We start from the raw sequence: 21,476 nt of genomic DNA, 5'->3' as shown, positions 1-21,476 counted from the left end.
TGTAATGGATAGGTATTGCCATGCATTGACTGCAAGAAGACAGCTACTAAGTCTTGCCTCTCACAGATTAACAGAGTTGGAAGGGACCTTGTAGGTCATCTAGTCCAATCCCCCACCCAAGCAGCAGACCCTACACCATTTCTGACAAATGGCAATTCAATCTTTTCTTGAAAGTCTCAAGTGATGAAGCTCCCACAACTTCTGAAGGCAAGCTGTTCCACTGGTTGATTGTTCTGTCAGAAAATTTCTCCTTATTTTCCAAGTTAAATCTCTCCTTGTTCAGTTTCTGTCCATTATTCATTGTCTGGCCTACAGGTGCTTTAGAAAATAGCTTGACCCTTCTTTGTCTCTCAATAGCCTCTCAAATATTGGAAGATTGCTATTATGTCTCCCCTGGTCCTTCTCTTCACTAGACTAGCCATGCCCAGTTCCTGTAACCGTGTTCTTCATGTTTTAGTCTCCAGTCCTCTAATCATCCTGGCTATGCCTATGAAGATTCTCAATTATCCAAGTAATGGTCATCCCAAAGATGCTTTTTCAAAAGGCAACTGGACTTTTTTGGTTTTTCTCCTTGAAAACATTTCAGTTCTGAACTCAAGAAGCTTCTTGGATGAGAACCAAAATGTTTTCAAGGGAAAAAAATTAAGAAAGTCAAGTTGCCTTTTGAAAAAGCACTTTTGGGGCAAATGTCTGTGGAGATTCGCAGTCATCCAGGTCATAGTTGTCTCAAAAGTGCTTTATGCAAAGGCAACTGGACTGTTTTTTTCTTGAGAAAAAAGAACAACAAAACATTTTGTTCTTCTTCCTCAAGGAAAAAAAACAGTCTGACCCATCACGAACCCATGGACAACGTTCCTTCAGGCCTTCCTATCCTCTACCATCCTCTGGAGTCCATTTAAACTCACGCCAACTGCTTCAGTGACTCCATGCAGCCACCTTGTTCTCTGTCATCCCCTTCTTTTTTTATATATTCTAGGAATATGAAATGTTTAGTCTAATCAGCATACTAGGAAACTGCAGTAGGTGGATTTAGTCACAAGAAATCATCTTAACTATATATTTCATGAAAAAAATCCAACATGGAATAACTATTTATCATAAAGTTGCTTTCATTCTAGTAGCTTTTTAACATTGCTGCAGCCTTTTTTTTCTTTTTTCCCCTTCCTTCCTTCCTTCCTTCCTTCCTTCCTTCCTTCCTTCCTTCCTTCCTTCCTTCCTTCCTTCCTTCCTTTCTTTTTTGCAGTTAGCTGGAAGCAGAATTCCTGCAATGCCTATTTCTTTAGCTAAGATCATTCTCCAATATCTGCTCAGAAATAAACTTCACTAAGCAAAAGTTGCCCCAAAGGTCTCAAAAGCTCTTTTTCAAAAGGCAACTGGACTGGACCTGGAATATTCACCAGCCAGCCAGCCCATCAGCGCAAGCAAAGCTGCCATGACCTGAGAAGACTCTTTGTTCACCCAGCCCACTAGCACAAGCAAGGTGCCCAAATTACTTTTGCCTTTTTTCTCTAGCTACTGATTGACGCAATCTATGCAAAGCCAAGCCTTCTTATTGAGGCCCTGTGCCATTCTCCAAGAAGGCTTGCAGTGGTTTTGGAAGCCTCCTTAGCAGCTTTGCTTGTGCTGGAGGGTGAGGTGGGCAGTGAGGCTTTCTGAACCTGGGCAGTTTTGCTTACACTGGTGGATTGGGTGGTTGACTGGGATCACGGGAGAAATTGGATGGAGGGAGCTGCACTGCCCCTGTGGTTATAAGTCAAGGCAGGCTGCGAAGCAGGGGTGAAATCCAGCAGGTTCTGACGAACCGGTAGAAGAAATTTTGAATAGTTTAGAGAACCAGCAAATACCACCTCTGGCTGGCCCCAGAGTGGGGTGGGAATGGAGATTTTGCAATATCCTTCCCCCAGGAGTGGGGAGGGAATGGGGATTTTGCAATATCCTTCCCCTTGGAGTGGCGTGGGAATGGAGATTTTGCAGTATCCTTCCCCTGCCACGCCCACCAAACCGCACCCACCAAGCCACACCATGCCTAAGCCACACCCACAGAACTGATAGTAAAAAAATTGGATTTCACCTCTGCAGCCAGGTGCTCAAATTTACACAGCATAACAAGGGGATGTGGTGGTGGTGCGCTGCAGCAGCCATAATTTCAGACATGAGTCATAAGTCCCTTCATTCATAAATGGTTCTAAGTTGAGAACTATCTCTATTGTTCATTTTGGTTTTTAATCCGTGCTCCAAATTCAAAAGTTTACAAGTGCTTGTTATCCACTGAGAGAATTCACATAAAAGGAAGTTTTCACATCAGCAAAGTTTGGGCTGAGCAAGATATTTTACTGAGCTCAGAAAGTCTGATTAGTGAAAGGCACTTCACTAGGATCTTTGTGTACTCAGTAACAGTCTTTAGAATAAAAACACTGAATGATTTAAATGTGGGTTGAAATAGGCTGACCATTTGGGGAGAGGATGATGTTTGAAGCTCATGCGATGGCTGCTAATCAATCCACATTTAAGGGCAACTCACATAACAAAATTGGTATTCTGAGGAACCTTGTCATGGGGCAACCTCTGATCACAACAAAATACCTTATGCCACCAGACTTGAAATCCTGGGTTTAGAAAATTTAGAACTGCGCCGCCTTCAGCATGTCCTGAGTATAACTCATAAAATCATCTGCTACAATGGCCTTCCTGTCGAAGACTACTTCAGCTTCAATCACAACAATATACGAGCACACAATAGATTTAAACTTAATGTGAACCGCTCCAATCTTGATTGTAGAAAATATGACTTCAGTAACAGAGTTGTTAATGCCTGGAATGCTCTACCTGACTCTTGGTCTCTTCCCACAATCCCCAAAGCTTTAACCAAAGACTATCTACTATTGACCTCACCCCATTCCTAAGAGGTCTGTAAGGGGAGTACATAAGAGCACCAGCGTGCCTATCGTTCCTGTCCTAATGTTCCCTTTGATTGTATCCAATTTGTATGGTTATTTCATGCTTATACTTATATATACTGTTGTGTTTGACAAATAAATAAATTAAATAAACAAACAAACAAACAAACAAACTTGACTCCATGCTGCCCTATAGAAGAACCTTTCAGGGGCGCAAGTCTGGAAGAAGAGTCGTCTAAATCAATGTTTGTCAAACAAGCAACTTATTGGCTGAAAAGTTCTGGGAGTTGAAGTCCATACAGCTTAAAGTTGCCAAGTTTGAAAAACATTTATCTAAATTAACTCCTGAACCCACACAGGGGCTGGGTTCACACACCACATCTCATAAAATCAGCTAATGATCTAAGAAATACAGTGTACAACACCACAAACCAAGACAAGGATAACTTTGGCTAATTTTTTGTGCTTAATGTGTTGGGTGAACACTTGTGCCTTAGTGTCTGGCAAGGTAATGTTTTGATATATTACAAAAACCTAGAAAATGAGTAAATTCTACAAGGTTAAGAATGTTATTTGAATATGGTTTTCATAATGAATATTATTCTAAAGCTATAGAAATAAATGTGGTATATATATAAGGATTGGGTCAAGATGTTGGGTCAAGAGCAGAGACAATCATGTACCAAATCATACAATAGAAAATCAAATTAATACTTTGCAGTGGTTGACTCTTCAGTTCAGAATATTACAGATTCTTATTCCATCCCTGTACTCTCAAACAATATGGAACAAGTCAACCTTCTGTGACATTCCTTCAGATACTTGAAAAGGGCATATCCACTGTCATTTTTTCTTCAAGAAAAAACATATCCATTTTCCTCAGACTTAATTTCCAGTTACCTCATCATCCTGGCTATCTGCACCAGTTGGCTTATCTGAATCTTTCTTAAAATGTGGTCTTCAAAATTGGACACAGTACTCTGATCAATGCAGATTAAAGCAGAATTATTATCTCCCATGGTTTAGAAAGTCAGCTATGCTTCTACCAACTAAGCTAAAGTTGCATGATGAAGCTTGTCACATGCTTTAATATCAGCCAGGTATCACACATATTATATCAGTGCAACTCCACATTTTTTTAAGTAAAGGACTTTACATTTGCCTCTGTTAAAGTTCTTTTACTTTCAGCCTAATCTGTTAAAATAGTCTTCAATTTTGTGCTTCTAGAATACTGTATTAGTCATCCCCTCAGTTTTCTGTCAGCTGCCAATCTGATCATCATTCCCTCCACCTCTTCATTAATTGACCGTTAAGGCAAAAGTAGCTCTTTCCCTTCTGCTTTGTCTACCTCCTGAAGGAGAAAGCAGTTAGCAAACCAGGGCAGGAATTCCTCAGAGAGACCAAGTTTGGCAAACTTATGTTCAATTATTTTTTGGGGGGAGAGGGAGGGGGGGAGGTTGGGGTAATTAAGGTTCCTTATTACAACTACTTTGCTCCTCTTTGAGATATTTTATTCATTTATTTATTGTAACCCAGATTCTCCCAACAGCATCCTATGGACATTTTTAAGCATAGCGTAGAGCTCTTTTCCCTATTGCTTCTGTTTGGAGGCTAACTGCATCCTTCAGTTGTTCTGTTGCAATTAGGAAAATCATCCCACTTGGTCTATCATACCTGTGAAATAGTATTTGCCTTTGTACACTAAGAGTTTGAGGTCACTCTCTTTATTTTCCTGATTGGGAGCCACCTGGAGTTCAATATAAGATGAGTGGCTACATAAATGCTTTAAATAAATATATACCTACACTAATATTTTGAATGTACACTATGAAGATCACTGCACTTCAAAATGCATACAGCCACTCCTTACACCAACCATTTAACATGTGTCTAATTATACAATCTACAATTGTAGCCTGACCACTTTTCAAAATTCTAAGAGTTTTTGATATTTTCTTTTCATCATTTTTATAATAGCTGGCAGCACCTGGAGATGAAAGTCATTACCCTGGATTGTATCTAGCTTGATCAGTTACGTGACTTAGAAAGAGCAGCTGGTTCTATGCTGGAGAATAGTTAAAATATGAAGAACAAAATAGCACATCTTCATCCCTTTAGACAATTTATGATCTTGATACTGAATTGACATCAATATTAGGTGATTTAGTTCCATATGGCCTTCTTATGACATATATAATTTGCTTTACTTCATATACATTTACTGCTTTTTAAGGAAAAAACACAGTGCTTTTTCTTCATGCTGTATTATTTTGCAATTTCTACATCAGCTGGGTTTTTGCCTAAAACAATAATCAAAAATAATAGCACTTCATGAATTGTATACATTGGAAGTTAGCAGTTAACAAAATAATCCTAAATATCAATCTAGCTTATTGGAGGTATGGTTGTTATGCGGTTAACAACCCATTATGTCCAAAGTAACATCTGTGTACCTATTGCAGCCAAGGTGAGTGGAAGTGGATAACTTTTGAGGGAGGGGAAGTTCCCACTCCCATCATTAAACCATTGGCATAGTTTGTGAACCTGATCCAGGAAACCTGAGGTTACACCCCATTCCTGATGCAAAATGATCCATCTAGGCCCTCTTCTTTACCCAAATACTGTGGCTGAAAGTAATCCCTGAGGAAGATATATTCGCAGACAGATTCATGCATGAACATCATTGGCTGTTGGGGCAAACATCTCACTCTAGCTGAGACACTTTTGCACTTTATCTGCCATAGCTGGCTTCTCTCTGCAAGCCTCAATGTAGGCAATGGTTTTAGAAGAAAACTGGAGATTGTACAAACAATTCAGCAAGGTTTTTATTAACATATTAACAATGAAGACAAATGAATTAAAATACCATTGCAAAATTAAAATACCATTGTGTGTGTTCAGGTGAGTCTGTGTCCAAAGGGTGGGGAAAGGGAAAAAGGAACAAAATCACTTAATTTGTTCTACTCCATATACACATGATGCATACTACATATTAATTTACATTGAGCTGGGTGTGTCTGAATAATAGCAGTTCCCATTGCAAGTAGAGGCTCCCATAATCATATGCAGCTAGGTAGGCAATCACAAGAAAATTTTTAGCTTACTCTTGATGACATCCTATTTTTAATGAGGTATTACAAAGTTAGACTGGGATGTTTCTCTATGATTTTTACTTTGCTAGGTTAAGTAAACGTCTAACAGGAAGGAAGATATATGAGCTGGATCTTGCAGCCTGCAGTGGCAAGCCAGAAAACCACTATACTGAAATCACCACCATTTTCTGATTGAAGTGAGGAATCATGATTGTATAATAAAATACAAATGTTTTGGTAAGCAAAGCATGCCAAATGCTTTGTAGCATGCTGTCAGCATAAAAAACCAATCATCCCTAAAAACATGTTTATTCCCAGAAACGTATTTTCTTCTAACATTACCTCCTAAAGGCTCACTTTAAGAAACTTAGATAACGTGCCAAAGTTGTTGATCCTGGGTAGCAATTCTTTTCTCATCATAGTTGACTCATTTGTCTTTTTATAACTGCTGAGATCCTTCTCCTGGATTCATCTAGAGATGTTCTCCTTTGAGGTGACTGCAATGTAGGTATAGCAGGCAAGCTAACACTGAAGTTGTTTTGGTTCCTACCACAGACTACTGCTTTAGTGGTCCTTGAAATCTCAGATGTTATCCCTTTTGAAGCCTTTGGGCGCCTTTGACTGTTGATCAAAGTGGAGGAGGAAGTTGAACTGCCCTGACCGAGGGAACACTGTGTCAAGGGAAAGTTTCCACCAAGTTTTTTTAGTTCCATGACTTGTTCTTTAGCTTGAACCAAAGCCTCAGTAAGCTCATAGCGTTCCTCACACTCCCTGCGTACAGTGTCCTGGAGAAGGGCATTCTATGAGAATAAAGAAAGACATATTTCATAAAACATTATTGAGATGACAACAAAAGATATATAAATATTGGGTGTTTCTTAGCATCTCAAAACATAGTGTACTCAGAACAGCATGTGCAGACAACACATTATGTACTGAAATGCTTACAGCTATACCACAGATAACCATTATATCCATGTGACAATTATTCTTATTAGCTACTGTGTTTTTGATCATGGGTGCAATAAAAAAAGATTGTGCCTGACATCTAAAGTGTTACTATATTTTAGATATACTAAGCAACTTTAAAAGTATAATTAGAATACCGTCGCTTTATGTCATATCAGAAATCAATTTGCAATTTGGCAGTGCTCATCCACCCAGTTCTTTAGATATGAAGATATTCACAATTACAATGACATAAAAATGGAAGATCTGCATCATCACACCAAAGCACATACAAACATTATCTATGTTTACAGAGAGAAACGCTCATTAAAACAAACTAGTTGAATAAGCCACTTCCAGTTGAATAAGCCACTTGGCATTCTTCTTTAAATGAACAATGTGAAGCATGAAGGAATAATTCTTTTTTCTTAAAAAAGGGTTCATTTCAGTGGATGATCTAATTTTGGTTTCTTTTTCTATGTTTCTATTCCAATCTCTTCTAAAACTGTGCTGCTTTTTTAATTTCATAAACATACCTACAATTTGTCTCTCAAATTGCCTGTTTTATTTTCAACAGTTTTCCTCAACAAAGTCTCTCAAAGATAGCTTTTTCTGCTTTTCCATGATGGACAATGGCTTCAATAATTAGCTAACTATGAAAGTACTATGAAGGTTGAATTCATTTAGGAATAGTCACTTTGCTTTCCGGGAAAACCACAGTGACCTGAAATGTCTTTAGCACTGTGCTTGCTTCAAGCCTTAGAATAGAAAATTGGAAAGATAAATCAAGGCATCCTCATGGTAGCAGGCCTTCAGGGCAGAAGCCTAGTCCAAATTTGAATATACCCACTAAAACTATTAAATCTGCCACTGAAATATTAATTATTTTAATTAAAAGTCCAAATTTATCTATGCACACTATTACTGAAGAATTTAGGATTTAAATGCTTTTTGCATTTTAAAATGATTTTTTAAAAACTTAACAAGGGCAATTGTGAAGGCTCAAAAATAATGTGAACCCAATTTGACTAATGATTAATCCAAAAAAAAACCTTATTAAGACAGGCATGACATCATTTCTCTTTTTTTAATGAAAGTAAAGGAAGTCATATCCAATGTAAGGGGGTATGTAGAATAGAGGATATATAAATTGACTATATGTAGTCAATATAAAGATTACAATAATGAATGTATCATTGACAGATAAACAAAACAATGCCCTTATTTCAATTGTTTCTATTCATCTATATGCACAACTTACTGTCAAAAAGATATAAGAAGGCATGATTTCTATGACAAATGCATCTATTTTAAGATGCAACTCAATGACTTAGGAAAGAATATTCCAGAGGCAGATAACTAATTAGATTTTTCTTTCCCGACTTTTGAATCAGAGGGATACCAGTATATCATGAGAAGTCTAGAATTAGATTTGCTTTTCCTCTTTCCTTCCACCCCCAATGTCAAAAAAATGCCTAAGGGCCTAGCCAAGGTTGGGTGACTATAGTATAACTCCCAATGTACCAAAAATTTAGACCAGATTTCCAGATATTCTGAATGTATTTCCTTCTACTGAAAGGAATTCAACATAACAGTTAAAAAACAAATCAAGAAATCAACAAAGCCAGGAGATTTCTCATTCTGTCCTGTCCAATTTTCAGACAGCAGTGTTCTGGAAATATGTTATGGCTCCAAGGTTGGAGTTTTGCTATTGAAGAACAGGACTGTTTTGTCCACTACAGAATTTTCAATGAAGACGCAACTACTAAGAATTTTTTTAATGGACAGGATAAAAATAATGCAAACAAACTTAGGAACAAGTACATGTGTTAATTTTTAATAATTTTAACCATCCAAATGCAAATCTTCCTGGCACATCTTTTTCATAAAAAAATAGGTTTCACTTCCTCTTTTACATTTAAAAAAATATTCTCTTTTTTTTTAACTTTTTGTGATTTTTTCTCTCTTTAAGCTCTTTTGACTTGATTTGTCTTTTGGCTAAATGTATTATTATTCAATTGCAGCTCTCTATTTTTCCTTTTGAACAAATTCTGTATGTTGCTTTGGAAATTTTAAATACTTTAAAATTTATTCTAAATTAATATGATGATAAAGGTATTTTTCACCGCACTGTATTTGCACTGGGTATGGGGTCCAACTATTGAAAAAATAGTAGATGTTTTATTATATTACATAAACAACTTGACAGGAGTGGCATTGTATTCTCCCTTCCATGCCTTGATGAAAGTAGCTTGCTTTAGACTTAATAATCTTAGATATAGAATATGGTTTATTTAACAGGCACTAAACCATGGTTTGATATCCTTGTTTGTAATGGGAAAGAGAGAACAACTGAAATGGTATTTGGACTTATATTTTTGTTCTTTGTCCAAATACCCACCATTTGTTAGGTTAGGATTTTTGTATCTCAAAGAAACCAAAATTTAAAAATGGATATCACATAATGAACCAGGTCTGACCTTTGGCTGAGTTCATACCTCCTCTTGAACTTGATTCATTGTCTGAATCAATTGTTTTTGTTCCTCGGTTAGTTTTTCCAGTTCATGGGTCTTCTTTTTTATTTCTTCTTTCATGTCTTCTGTCACTGAATTATGAATGCTCTGTTCTTCCTTCAGCTGGAACTCAAGCTCAGTTATTTGTCTTCTGAGGCCTTGCCATTCTTTTTCCCTCTTGTGATCTTTCTCATTAACCTTCCTCTCCGCTTCATGGAGTTTCTTTTCAAGTGTCTCCATTTCAACCTTCAGTTTATTAGTAGCATTACATATCAGTAGAGGTATCTGAAAACAAATTGGACATTCAATTCTTGTCAAAGAATTTTGGCAAACATACATTGGTTAAGTAGATTTAAATAGGTTTAAGTGATTTTGGAAAAAGATAAGGAAACATCACTCCATTCCATGTAAGACTTACAAAGAGCTTGTACTTATCATGAAATGAATATTAAAAAGTACTCCATAGTAGTGGAATTCTTAGAAGACATAAGATTTGGGAATGATTAAAAATGTTAAATATGAATACATAAATGAAATAAATATTATAGTAAATCTGTTTTCAAATGAAGAATTGGGTAAGTCTTCTTAAACACACAATAAAGAGAGAACAACTTGCTTTTATAAATAAATATTCTGGACAACTCTTAAAAGACTAAAGCAAAACTTGACTCACGTTGAGATTTTTTTTTAGTATGGAATAAATATAACTGTTACTTCTGTTTGATGGGGTTCTTAGTCCTACAAAAGATCTCTGAAGGACTCATGAAGTACCAGTAATGAAAAATCTTTGTAATGCACTAAATAATCAACATCTTAAAAAAAATGGGACAACTCTGTGACCTTTTGTCATATGACATAAAGAGTGAAATTAAATTATTCTTGAGGCTATGCATTAAAAAACAGCTTATTTTTAGTTGCTTAAACCTTTGTATGTAGCAGCTCGTCTTGATCTTTCTGATATTTTGCAATTAATTCCTGATGCTTTTGTTTCTCAATATCTAGTTCCATTCTGGCTTCCTCTTTGAGTCTAACGATCTCTTCTTTGTGACCGGTGTGTTCTTTCACTTTATCAGTTTCAACCTAGAAAGCAAACATTTGGAAATCAGTTAAGACTCTGTTCAATTTATATACGCACAATGTTCAATGGACATAGTGTACAATGTTACTTGTGGAAATAACAGGACTTAAGTTGGTCAAGACATGCAGCCTGATCCTTACATCTCCAAGTTGGATAAAAATGTACAAATTATGCAAAAGTATACAGTATTTGATATTAATTACCTTGGAATACAAACCATAACAATAGTACAGAACACTATAATATTCATAAAAGCTTTAGAAAAAGAGGATTACCATCAAAAGTGTTTCATTTCTAATGCATGAAACTATAATCAATATATGTTATGCTCCTCAGGGTGCCGTTGGCGAGACAGTGCCGGCTGGCGACACCCAGGGGAAGGGCCTTCTCTGTGGGGGCCCCCACCCTCTGGAACGAGCTTCCCCAGGACTTCGCCAACTTCCCGACCTTCGAACCTTTCGCCGCGAGCTTAAGACACATCTATTTATTTGCACAGGACTGGACTAGATTTTAAATTCGAATTGGTTTTAATGGGGATTTTATTATTTTTATTGTCATTTTTAATTATTCGGCCATTTGTAATAACTTTTTTAATGGATGTTTTATTTGTATTTATATGTATATTTTTATCTGGCTGTGAACCGCCCTGAGTCCCTAGGGAGATAGGGCGGTATAAAAATACAAAAAATAAATAAATAAATAAATAAATAAATATAACCTGCATTGCAAAATTATATGGTTCAATGTACAATTCTGTCAGACACACGTACACAAACCCCTTATATAGAAAGAAAGAGATACATGCTGTCTATCTAAACACCCCTAAAACACAACGTTACTGTTCTACACTACTGCGATAATTACTAATTCATAAGGATAAGGATTTTTAATAATTGAAATGTGAGTTCCTATCCAATAGAAAAAAGTCAAGTGATGCTCCAGTTGGGTTAAATGCCTCCTTCAGTTGTTTATCTTTCATTATTTTAGAAAATTAGAATATTTTTCTTTCATAAGAGAAAATAACTGCAAACTTGAATAGCTTTAAAATATTCAGAAAGAGCTTTAAAATATTATGGAAATTAATTATTACAACGCTCAATAGCTTCTACTCATGATGGCTATGCACAGTGGTGGGATTCAGCCAGTTCGCACCACTTCGGGAGAACCAGTTGTTAACTTTCTGAGCAGTTTGGCACACTGGTTGTTGGGAGAAATTATTAGGGCAGAGAACCGGTTGTTAAATTATTTGAATCCCACCACTGGCTATACAGCTATTAGAACCGTGGTGGCGCAGTGGTTAGAATGCAGTACTGTAGGCTACATCTGCTGACTGCCGGCTGCCTGCAACTTGGCAGTTCGACTTTCACCAGGCTCAAGGTTGACTCAGCCTTCCATCCTTCTGAGGTCAGTAAAATGAGGACACAGATCGTTGGGGGCAATATACTGACTCTGTAAACCATTTAGAGAGGGTTGTGAAGCACTTTATAAGTCTAAATGCTATTGCTATTAAATACATATAGTATTTCTTAATAATTTCTATTGGGTAGTTGTTAAGTCTTTATCCCATAAGCGTTCAGAATCATGGTAAGAAAATGCTACTTTAGGTATCACAATCCATCATGGATGTTACATTCTTTGGTAGATACAGTCAGATCACATTCAATAGTACTAGTCATCTCCTCAGGATGAGGACAGAGGGATCAGCTAGAACATAATCTCAATGACTAGATCTGACCTTATAACTTGGGAAATTGGCATCTATTTAATGACACATTTCTTTCTGCTGCATGTTTTTCTACCCTGGCCTCATTTTTAAGTACCTTAATCATCAATCATGGCATGTGGCAAAAGTGTTTATTAAGCCTTGAGCACATAGATCATAAAGGACCCTAAAGTACTCTCAAAACACTGTCAGCAGTACTGACATAAGTGAAAGCAGATCTCAGAATGAAAATATTTCCCATTTAACTAACACACAAAATCCATGCAATTAATAGCCATAATAAGGAGCATTCTGAAAAATGTTTCTCAATTATCTTGTCCATGTTACCTAGCAACAATTTATTTCTTCTTTTTTAAGTAGTGTTTATAATCTAGGGCATTAAATGCCTAAATTCCACTTTAAGGAACTTCATTTTAAAAGATATTTTTTTCCTTCCATTTAGGGTACATATTATTTGATTCCCACCCACCCCCCACTCTTTTTTTAAAAAGAACATTTTATTCCCATGTAGTGGCACAATGACCCAAGAACAAGACAGCATCATCTCTTTAGTCTGAGAAGAACATTTCTGGAGCACTTGACATTCAGCACATTTTAATAGTTGTCAGCAAATATGTAAGTGCTGTCTCTTATTCCTATTAGTTGGTAACCTACGTTGAATGCCAAGCTGCATAACAGATACCAACTGTGTAAACAGACCAATTCATGATAAAATTATATCCTGTCTCTGAGAAATTCTGCTGAAAGGAAAAACTGGGACATCTGAGAACCAAGTATTCATAGCCTGAGGTTTAGTGACCAAGCAGAAGTAGAAATACATTTTTAAAGAAACTAAACCAGGACAAGTAGACAAGAAGTAGACAAGCGCAACAAGTACAGCTGGCCATATGAACTCCACTCTCCTCCTGCCTGCCTCTTCGGTGCAACTCCTCCTCCCCCTCCCCCAATTCCCCTTGCCTTGCAATTGAGGGGGACATAATTGCAATATGGCCAGTTAGAATTAAGTAGGAATTTGGTTGAAAAAAAAATTTCTAGTCCAGATTGCCTTAGGTGCTAAATCCTTCCTGGCTCATCTTCTCAATGTAGGCAGGCTTCTGAAACTAGATGTGCGTGTGAAGAAACCCACAATAAGATAGCACAATTTTGCTGCTGAGCAACATCCCAGCTAAATAATTTAACTGAAGAAAAGGAAGGGCAGTGATTAGGGCACTGGACTTGGGAAGATGCAGGTTCAAATTCATTATCACCTGCTGAAATTCACTGGATAATTGAACTATTAATTCCACCTCAGCTTAATGCACCTCGCAGGATCGTTGTTGTAGGGATAAAATGAAGAAAGATTCCCACAGAAAGCATTTTGAGTTCTGAGAAAAGTGGGAAATAGATTAAGAGATTAATCTATATTTTAGATAAAATATATGAAATCTAGGAATGCCAATATTTTTATATTATACAACAAAAATGAAACATACTTTATACATTTTATATAAATTATTGTTCTGTTTTTAAATATTTTAAATATTTTTTGTTTTGGAATTTTTAAATTTTTAAATGCTTTTAAAAATGTACATATGCAGATGATTCTGCGAAATAAAATGGAAGGAAGGAAACTCTGTTACAGTATGTATTAATCTTAGCTTTAAGCAAAGAATACAAAAGTAAAAGTATAATAGAGCAAAAGCTTGGATGTGTTGTCTGACAATTAAGCAAGATACAGAAAACGAATAAGCATGGTGATAACTAGAATTCCTAGTATTACCTTTTCTTGCCAATTTTTTTCATTCAGCACTTTCTGCCTTAATGTTTCCTGCAGCCGTTCTGTTATCTTCTGATGGGAAACCTGCACAGATTCCCTAATTGTACAAAAAAAATCATATATAAGATGCATTCTAGCCAACTATAAAAATAGTTCTAAATGGGATTTCTTCTCCAACTACTAATTCTGCTTGTTTTAAATTTTGTTTTTTAATATTTGGGTCAATATTTCCCAAGGAGATGCTATCGGTATGGAAAATACTGATACAGTTGACACTGATTCTCTTCAGCTCAGGCATTTTCCCAACAGATTTCTGAAGCAGTAGAACACATTTATATCTAGAAATCCTCGCCAAATAAAAAAATACACATCAAAAAGTACCCTAATTATATAACATCTGAAGGAATTTATAGCATTATATTATTCCACAAATAATATAAATGCAGTAATTTGTGTAGTCCTTAACTTACAACAGTTCATTTAAATGACTGTTCAAAGTTTCAACAGCACTGAAAAATGTGACTTATGACTGTTTTTCACAGTTATGACCATTGCAACATCCCCATGATCATGTGATCAAAATTCAGATGCTTGGCAACTGGTTCATATTTATGACCGTTGCTGTGTCCCAAGGTCATATGATCACCTTCTGATAAGCAGAATCAATGGAAAAGTCAGATTCACTTAACAACCATGTAACTAACTTTTCAACGGCAGTGATTCACTTAACAACTGTGGCAAGTTGTAAAATGGGGCAAAACTCATTTAACAAATGCCTCACTTAACAACAGAAAATTGGGCTCACTTGTAGTCATAAGTCGAGAACTACCTATGGTATATAGAAATTATGTCATCACAGTAACTTCCTGCTGCATTTAACACACAATCAGAGGTAGTGCATAGCTGATCTAATTGTCCATAAAAATGTAGTGTTAATGTGTATGCATTGCATGTTGTTTCCTTCCATAACAGCTTAAGGCAGCTTACAAAAATATAATTGAAACAGGAAAATACAGTTCAAACAAATAAAAATATTATAAAAAACATGCATTTTTTTAAAAATTAAAACATTAAAGCAATTAAATACTTGTTAAAGCTTTATTTTTTAAATGAAAGCAGCTACAAACAGGGACCTAAATTGGAGATCCAATTAAAAGAGAAGAAATAAACTGTTTCCATGCATCTAATCTATATTTCCTGCTTCAAAAACCAGAACACATTTACCCCAAAGGAAAAAAACATATATGCGGGTTCAGTTTATAATGAGAAAAGAACACAGGTGATAAGATAACCACAGCCATTTGACTTTTGCCTTTGCTCCTGCTTTTAGAAAATAGTAGGTATGGGAGAGTTATCTGATTGTACATATCATATCCTGCCCAATCTCCAATTAGTACACATTGTAATTCTATTTGGGAACACTTATGAAAGAAGATAATTATATTACTGGATCCCATCTATTGAAAAATAGCAATAATTATAGATCTTAAGAAGCTATTTATGTTCTTGGATTAAAGAATATTGGAGAGCAAGGCAAACCTCACTAACGCCTATTAAAATTGTGGATAATGACATTTGGTAAGCAATATACTGAAATACAAACATACACATATTAGGACTGGCATGTTACATGACATAACTGAATTGACCACAACCCCGATGCACCAATATTATTGCATTAGGTTGCAATCTTAAGAAGCTGTACCTGTTGCATAGGTGATACAACTAAACTTAGCGGATTATGTTTGATGTTTGTTTGCAAGCCTGTTTGATGATACCACTTACCAGGAAAAAGCAGCAAAGCTCTCCCATAGGATAGCATATTTAGAAAAATACACAGAAAATTATTTTTTTCATAAAATAATGATTTACTATCTGAAAAAATAGATAGGCATGCATTACTTTCAGAGGCATAATGTAGCTGAGAAATCCTATAATGTGATGATTGTATTCTTATTCTATGAAATAAGAACTACCATTTAAATCTCCCAGAATCTCTCTCTAAGGGACTGTGCTCATCTCAATTTCTTAGTCAAGAGAGTCAGCATTGTCCAAAGACATTTTGTTGGTCATGTAGCCAAAATGTATATGCACTGAGGTTCATGGAACACTTACCTTCCCACCAAAGTGATACCTATTTATCTACTCACATTTCCATGCTATCGAATTGCTAGGTGGACAGGAGCTGGGGCAAATAATGGGAGCTCACCCAGTGCTCAGATCTTGAACCCAGGCTGTCAGCTTTCACCTAACAAGGTCAGCATCTTTAACCACTAAGCCATCACGCCCCAAGCTTAAATCTCATATTACCCTTGAATTCATATGAAATTCCATGTGAACACCTTTCAACAGTATGGGAATCCAAATTAGTAAGGTAAGTAAGGAAGTAAGTAAATAGCCACAGCTAAACAGCAAGTGAAATTGTGGGAAACCCAGTTCTGGTTCTTCTCTGGTTGCTTGGTCATCTGCCTGGGACAAGTTGAACCCTCCCCCTTGAACACTGCTGAGTAGAAGGCAGTGATAGCATCTACTATACAGCCCTCTGTCAAGCTATTTGGGTAGAAATTGAAATGTCAATGAAGATAACATATATTAAATGCTTTGGACATTTTCATTACTCCAATGTCCATAACAGTAGCTAGGTATGCCATATCGGAGAACATTAATTGTTCAGTCATCACAATAAAACTAAATGGAATTTTTAAAAATGGTTAACTTCTTCCATTGACCTGAATGGTACTGAAGCTTTAATTAATCTCAATTAGGGCTACTATTTGTTGTAATTCTTGGCTGGTTATGGGTTAAGTATATACAGTGCAGACCTTGGAGTTCAATGATATCACTGAATAATAATAATAATAATAATAATAATAATAATAATAATAATAATAATAATAATAATAACAACAACAACAACAACAACAACAACAATAATAATAATAATAATAATAATAATAGATGTTGAACAGGAGGGGCGAGAGAATCGACCCCTGCGGCACCCCACACATGAGGCACCTCACAGTCCATCTCTGCCCCCCTGCCAACACCATCTGCGACCGGTCAGAGAGATAGGAGGAGAACCACCGAAAAACGGTGCCTCCCACTCCCAAACTCCTCAGCTGGCGCAGCAGGATACCATGGTCGATGGTATCAAAAGCCATTGAGAGGTCTAACAGGACCAGGGCAGAGGAATAACCCCTGTCCCAGGCCCTCCAGAGATCATCAACCAACGCGACCAAGGCTGTCCCCGTGCTGTATCCAGGCCGAAAACCGGACTGGAATGGGTCCAGATAGACTGTTTCATCCAGGAACTGGGGTAGCTGGCGTGCCACCACACTCTCTACAACCTTCGCTACAAAGCGAAGGTTGGAGACGGGACGGTAATTATCTAAAATGGCTGGGTCCAGGGAAGGCTTCTTGAGGAGGGGTCTCACCACCACCTCTTTCAAGACGGAAGGAACAACACCCTCCAACAAAGAAGCATTAATAATTCCCTGGAGTCAGCCCCGTGTCACCTCCTGTGTGGCCAGCACCAACCAGGAGGGACACGGGTCCAGTAAACATGTAGTGGCATTAAGCCTTCCCAGCAACCTGTCCACGTCCTCAGGAGCCACAGGATCAAACTCATCCCAAACAGTCTCAACAAGACAGGGCTCTGACGTCTCACCTGAATCTACCCAATTTTGGTCCAACCCGTCCCGATTTTATCGGGCAGATACACACTAAAATCCTCGGCACGTCCCTGAAGAGGGTCATCCCACACCTCCTGCTGCAGGAGAGAGGGGATCACCCGAAACAGGGCGGCCGGGCGGTTATCTGCCGATGCAATTAGGGAGGAAATGTAAGTACGCTTAGCCTCCCTCAGTGCCACTAGGTAGGTCTGAATATATGACCTAACTGGTGTCCGGTCAGCTTCAGAACGGCAGGACCTCCAGGCACTCTCTAGGCATCTTTTCCAGTGCTTCATTTCTCTCAGCTCCTCAGAAAACCAAGGAGCTGGTTGAGATCTGCGCCGGGTCAGAGGCCGCAAAGGCACGACACAGTCCAAAGCCCCCATCGCGGCCTGTTCCCAGACTGCGACTAGTTCTCCGCCGTGTCGTTCCCAGGCCGCGACTAGTTCTCCGGCCGTGCCGTGGGCCAAATCCTCAGGAAACGGCCCAAGCTCTGTCTGGAACCTCTCCGGGTCAATTAGGCGCCTGGGACGGAACCAACGCATTGGCCCCGTCTCCCTACAGTGTTGAGTAGCGGTCCAAAGGTCCAGATGAAGAAGAGAATGATCCGACCATGACAAAGGCTCAATGACTAAATCACCTAATTCCAGATCATTCAACCACTGCCCAGAGACAAAAATCAGATCTAGTGTGCCTCCCCCGATGTGAGTAGGGCCTTCAATTACTTGAGTCAGGTCCATGGCTGTCATGGAAGCCATGAACTCCCGAGCCGCCGAAGATGCCACGCCGGTTGATGGCAAGTTGAAATCCCCATGACCATAAGTCTAGGGGTCTCAACCGCCATCCCGGCAAGCACCTCCAACAGCTCGGGCAGGGCTGTTGTCACGCAGCAAGGAGCCAGGTACGTGATCAACAAACCCACCTGAATCCTACGACCCCACTTCACACAGACGGATTCACAACCAGCTATCTGAGGTACAGTGGTCTCCCTCGGCTCCAGGCTTTCCTTAATAACGACCGCCACCCCCCACCCCTACCTTGGGCCCTCGGCTGGTGAAATGCCCGGAAACCCAGTGGGCACATTTCAACTAGGGAAACCCCTCCCTTCCATGCCCAACCAGGTCTCCGTAATGCCCATCAGGTCCGCGCCCCCCCCCGAATAAGATCATAAATCAGGGGGGCTTTATTCACCACGGACCTTGCATTGCATAACATCAGCCGAAGGTCCAAGCTCTGAGGAGTCTGGCCACTCGGGGAACGGGAGAAGTCTGAGGGGCCGGATCACGCGATCGCTCTTAGACAGCGAGTGCGCACCCCTGGAACATGATGTGGCCCCCCGCTTCCACCATATCCGCCCCTCCCACTTCCCGTGCCGATGGAACAACCCTGATGAACATGAACGCGATCCTCCCCCGTTACCCCCAGACCTATTGAAGTAACGCCGCAAGCACCCGCAGGAACTGGCCCCCTCCCCGATGGGTTTCCCCCCTCACCCGTCCTTTCCCTCCCCCCCCCCAAAGACCCTTCTTTAAAAACATTTAAGAACCCCCCAAGGTTCTTCTTAGATGCATGCCACCTCTCTGGGTCCCAAGACCCGTCATTAAGGCAGGCCCTCGATAGTGCAGAGGGTCATTTCTGCGAGGCGGGGGAACCTCACAGTCGTAAGAGTTCAATTGGTGAGTATCTCATGGAAAAGAGTAAGCATGATTGAGATTGTACATTATTTTATTGCACGCTAACCACCTATGTAACTATTTATTTGAGTGAGGAGTACTGCATGTGGAAAGAAAACCTAGCAAAAACATCTGGACCTGTATCTCTGGGTACGACAAGACATTTCTAATTACCTTTCTTGCTTAAGCATGACTATTTCTTCCTCTCGCTGTTTCAGAAGCTTGTTGATTGTTTCCAGTTCACTTTCCACAATCTTTATTCGTTTTTTAAAATTATCTTCTCTCTTTTCTTTCTCAATTGTTTCTTCCTGTAAACGTTGATACATTTGTTGGCAGGCAAGTATAGATTGTTCTTTTTCTGTCACCATATGAGTAAACCTAAATGTAAAACAAAAGAAATATAATAACTGAAATATTCAGACTCACATACTCTCTCTCTCTCTCTCTCTCTCATATTTTACATGGCCCTTAACAGTAAAGGGAACTGAAGTTTATGGGAAGAACGTCTCTTCATTAAATAAGAGTGCAAATGAAATACAAGAAATGTAACAAAATGAGACCTAGAAATATATGTTTATAAAAATACAAATCCATGTAATTAAAAGAAACTTTTAAAAGTTTAATAAATGTACAAAGAGAAGATAGAGTTTTTTATAACAGATTTATAATCTGAATAAATTGAAAATTAGTAAAGGAAGTATAACAAACAGGGTAGGAAATAGAGATTAGGAACCTAGTTTAAGAAAATTAGACAATCTTCTATGTTTAGCATTTTTAGTATGTGCAAAAGCAGAGTAAAAATGTAACAAATAAATAAAAATCATACAATGTAAAACAGTTATGAAAACTGCTAGGAAACTGAACACAATTATTGAAGTAGAAGAAGTTATAAACACCACCTGCATTTCATAAATTTGTAACCATTATGACTCATACCGAGATTTAGCTATTCCAATTTCAGATGACAACGTTTGAAATTCCCTCTGATGGTCTTCACATTCTTTTGATTTCTTTCTAGAATACAGAACTTTGAATTATTATCTTTATTTCTTTTAAAAAATAAAGAGAACTTTAGTAATAAAATGAGTTAACTTTTTAATGCTTATTCTAAACCTCAGCAAAACAACAAAGCTAAATATTGTTTTAATATACACTTTCGGCATGAGAAAACTCAACCTGTGTGCAAGCAAGCAGTAATGTATCACCAATATACTAACTAGGTGGTTCTCAAACCAAAATCTTACTATGCAAATAACTGAGTTTAGACAATAAAGGTAAAGGTAAAGGTTCCCCTCGCACATACATGCTAGTTGTTGCCAACTCTAGGGGGCGGTGCTCATCTCCGTTTCAAAGCTGAAGAGCCAGCGCTGTACGAAGACGTCTCCGTGGTCATGTGGCCGGCATGACTCAATGCCAAAGGCGCACGGAACACTGTTACCTTCCCACCAAAGGTGGTCCCTATTTTTTCTACTTGCATTTTTAGGTGCTTTCGAAACTGCTAGGTTGGCAGAAGCTGGGACAAGTAATGGGAGCTCACCCCGTTACACGGCAGCACTAGGGATTCGAACCACTGAGCTGCCGACCTTTCGATCGACAAGCTCAACGTCCTAGCCCCTGAGCCACCGCGTCCCTTTTTTAGGGTTTTTAGTTTAGACAATATTAACATCCAAATAACACCAAGACAAAATATGTATATAAAAGCTAAAATAGGGATAAGTATTAAACTAGAAAAGCTTGAAAGCTATAGCTGTAGTGGTTTTGGAAAATAAGCTATATAATAAATTCCTCTCCTTTTTTACTGGGGAAAAACATAACACGTGACAAAGCAAACCTCAGTAGATGTTTTAGAACACTTCAAACAAGAAAGTTAACATATATAGTACCCTGTAATAGGTTATTCATGCTACAATAAAACAGTCCATCCAGACTACAAATAAAGAAGGTACCAGCATAATCAGAAAATTCTTTAAGATTGGGGGGGAGTGTTTAAAGACTGGGATAGAGAGCATCCTATTGGCTCTTTTTGTTATCTGATTCTACTTGTAGGTTTTTGTCTCTTTTCCCCCCACAGAACTCTTGTAGAACTGCTCCAGTTGCCAGTTGGATCCATGTTCTCATTCAACAG

At 38.2% G+C, this 21,476-nt stretch overlaps 1 protein-coding gene across 3 annotated transcripts in view; it reads right to left on the bottom strand.

The window, feature by feature from the left end:
• Window positions 1-5,765: 5,765 nt before the first annotated feature.
• LEKR1 (leucine, glutamate and lysine rich 1) overlaps window positions 5,766-21,476 on the bottom strand; it is a 64,471-nt gene continuing 48,760 nt past the window's right edge. For all 3 annotated transcript variants that reach the window (XM_058187933.1, XM_058187934.1, XM_058187935.1), the window contains 6 exons: window positions 20,288-20,365; window positions 19,526-19,729; window positions 14,011-14,104; window positions 10,375-10,530; window positions 9,436-9,735; window positions 5,766-6,789 (listed from right to left, as the gene is read on the bottom strand). In XM_058187933.1, coding sequence (XP_058043916.1) covers window positions 6,406-6,789; window positions 9,436-9,735; window positions 10,375-10,530; window positions 14,011-14,104; window positions 19,526-19,729; window positions 20,288-20,365 — 1,216 coding nt within the window. In that variant the 3' untranslated portion in view covers window positions 5,766-6,405. The remainder of the gene's footprint in view (window positions 6,790-9,435; window positions 9,736-10,374; window positions 10,531-14,010; window positions 14,105-19,525; window positions 19,730-20,287; window positions 20,366-21,476) is intronic.

Source organism: Ahaetulla prasina, chromosome 6, assembly GCF_028640845.1.
Source record: "Ahaetulla prasina isolate Xishuangbanna chromosome 6, ASM2864084v1, whole genome shotgun sequence".
NCBI classification, from domain to species: Eukaryota; Metazoa; Chordata; class Lepidosauria; order Squamata; family Colubridae; genus Ahaetulla; species Ahaetulla prasina.
Note: the sequence above shows the minus strand (reverse complement) of the source record. Positions and strands in the feature narration are given on the sequence as shown.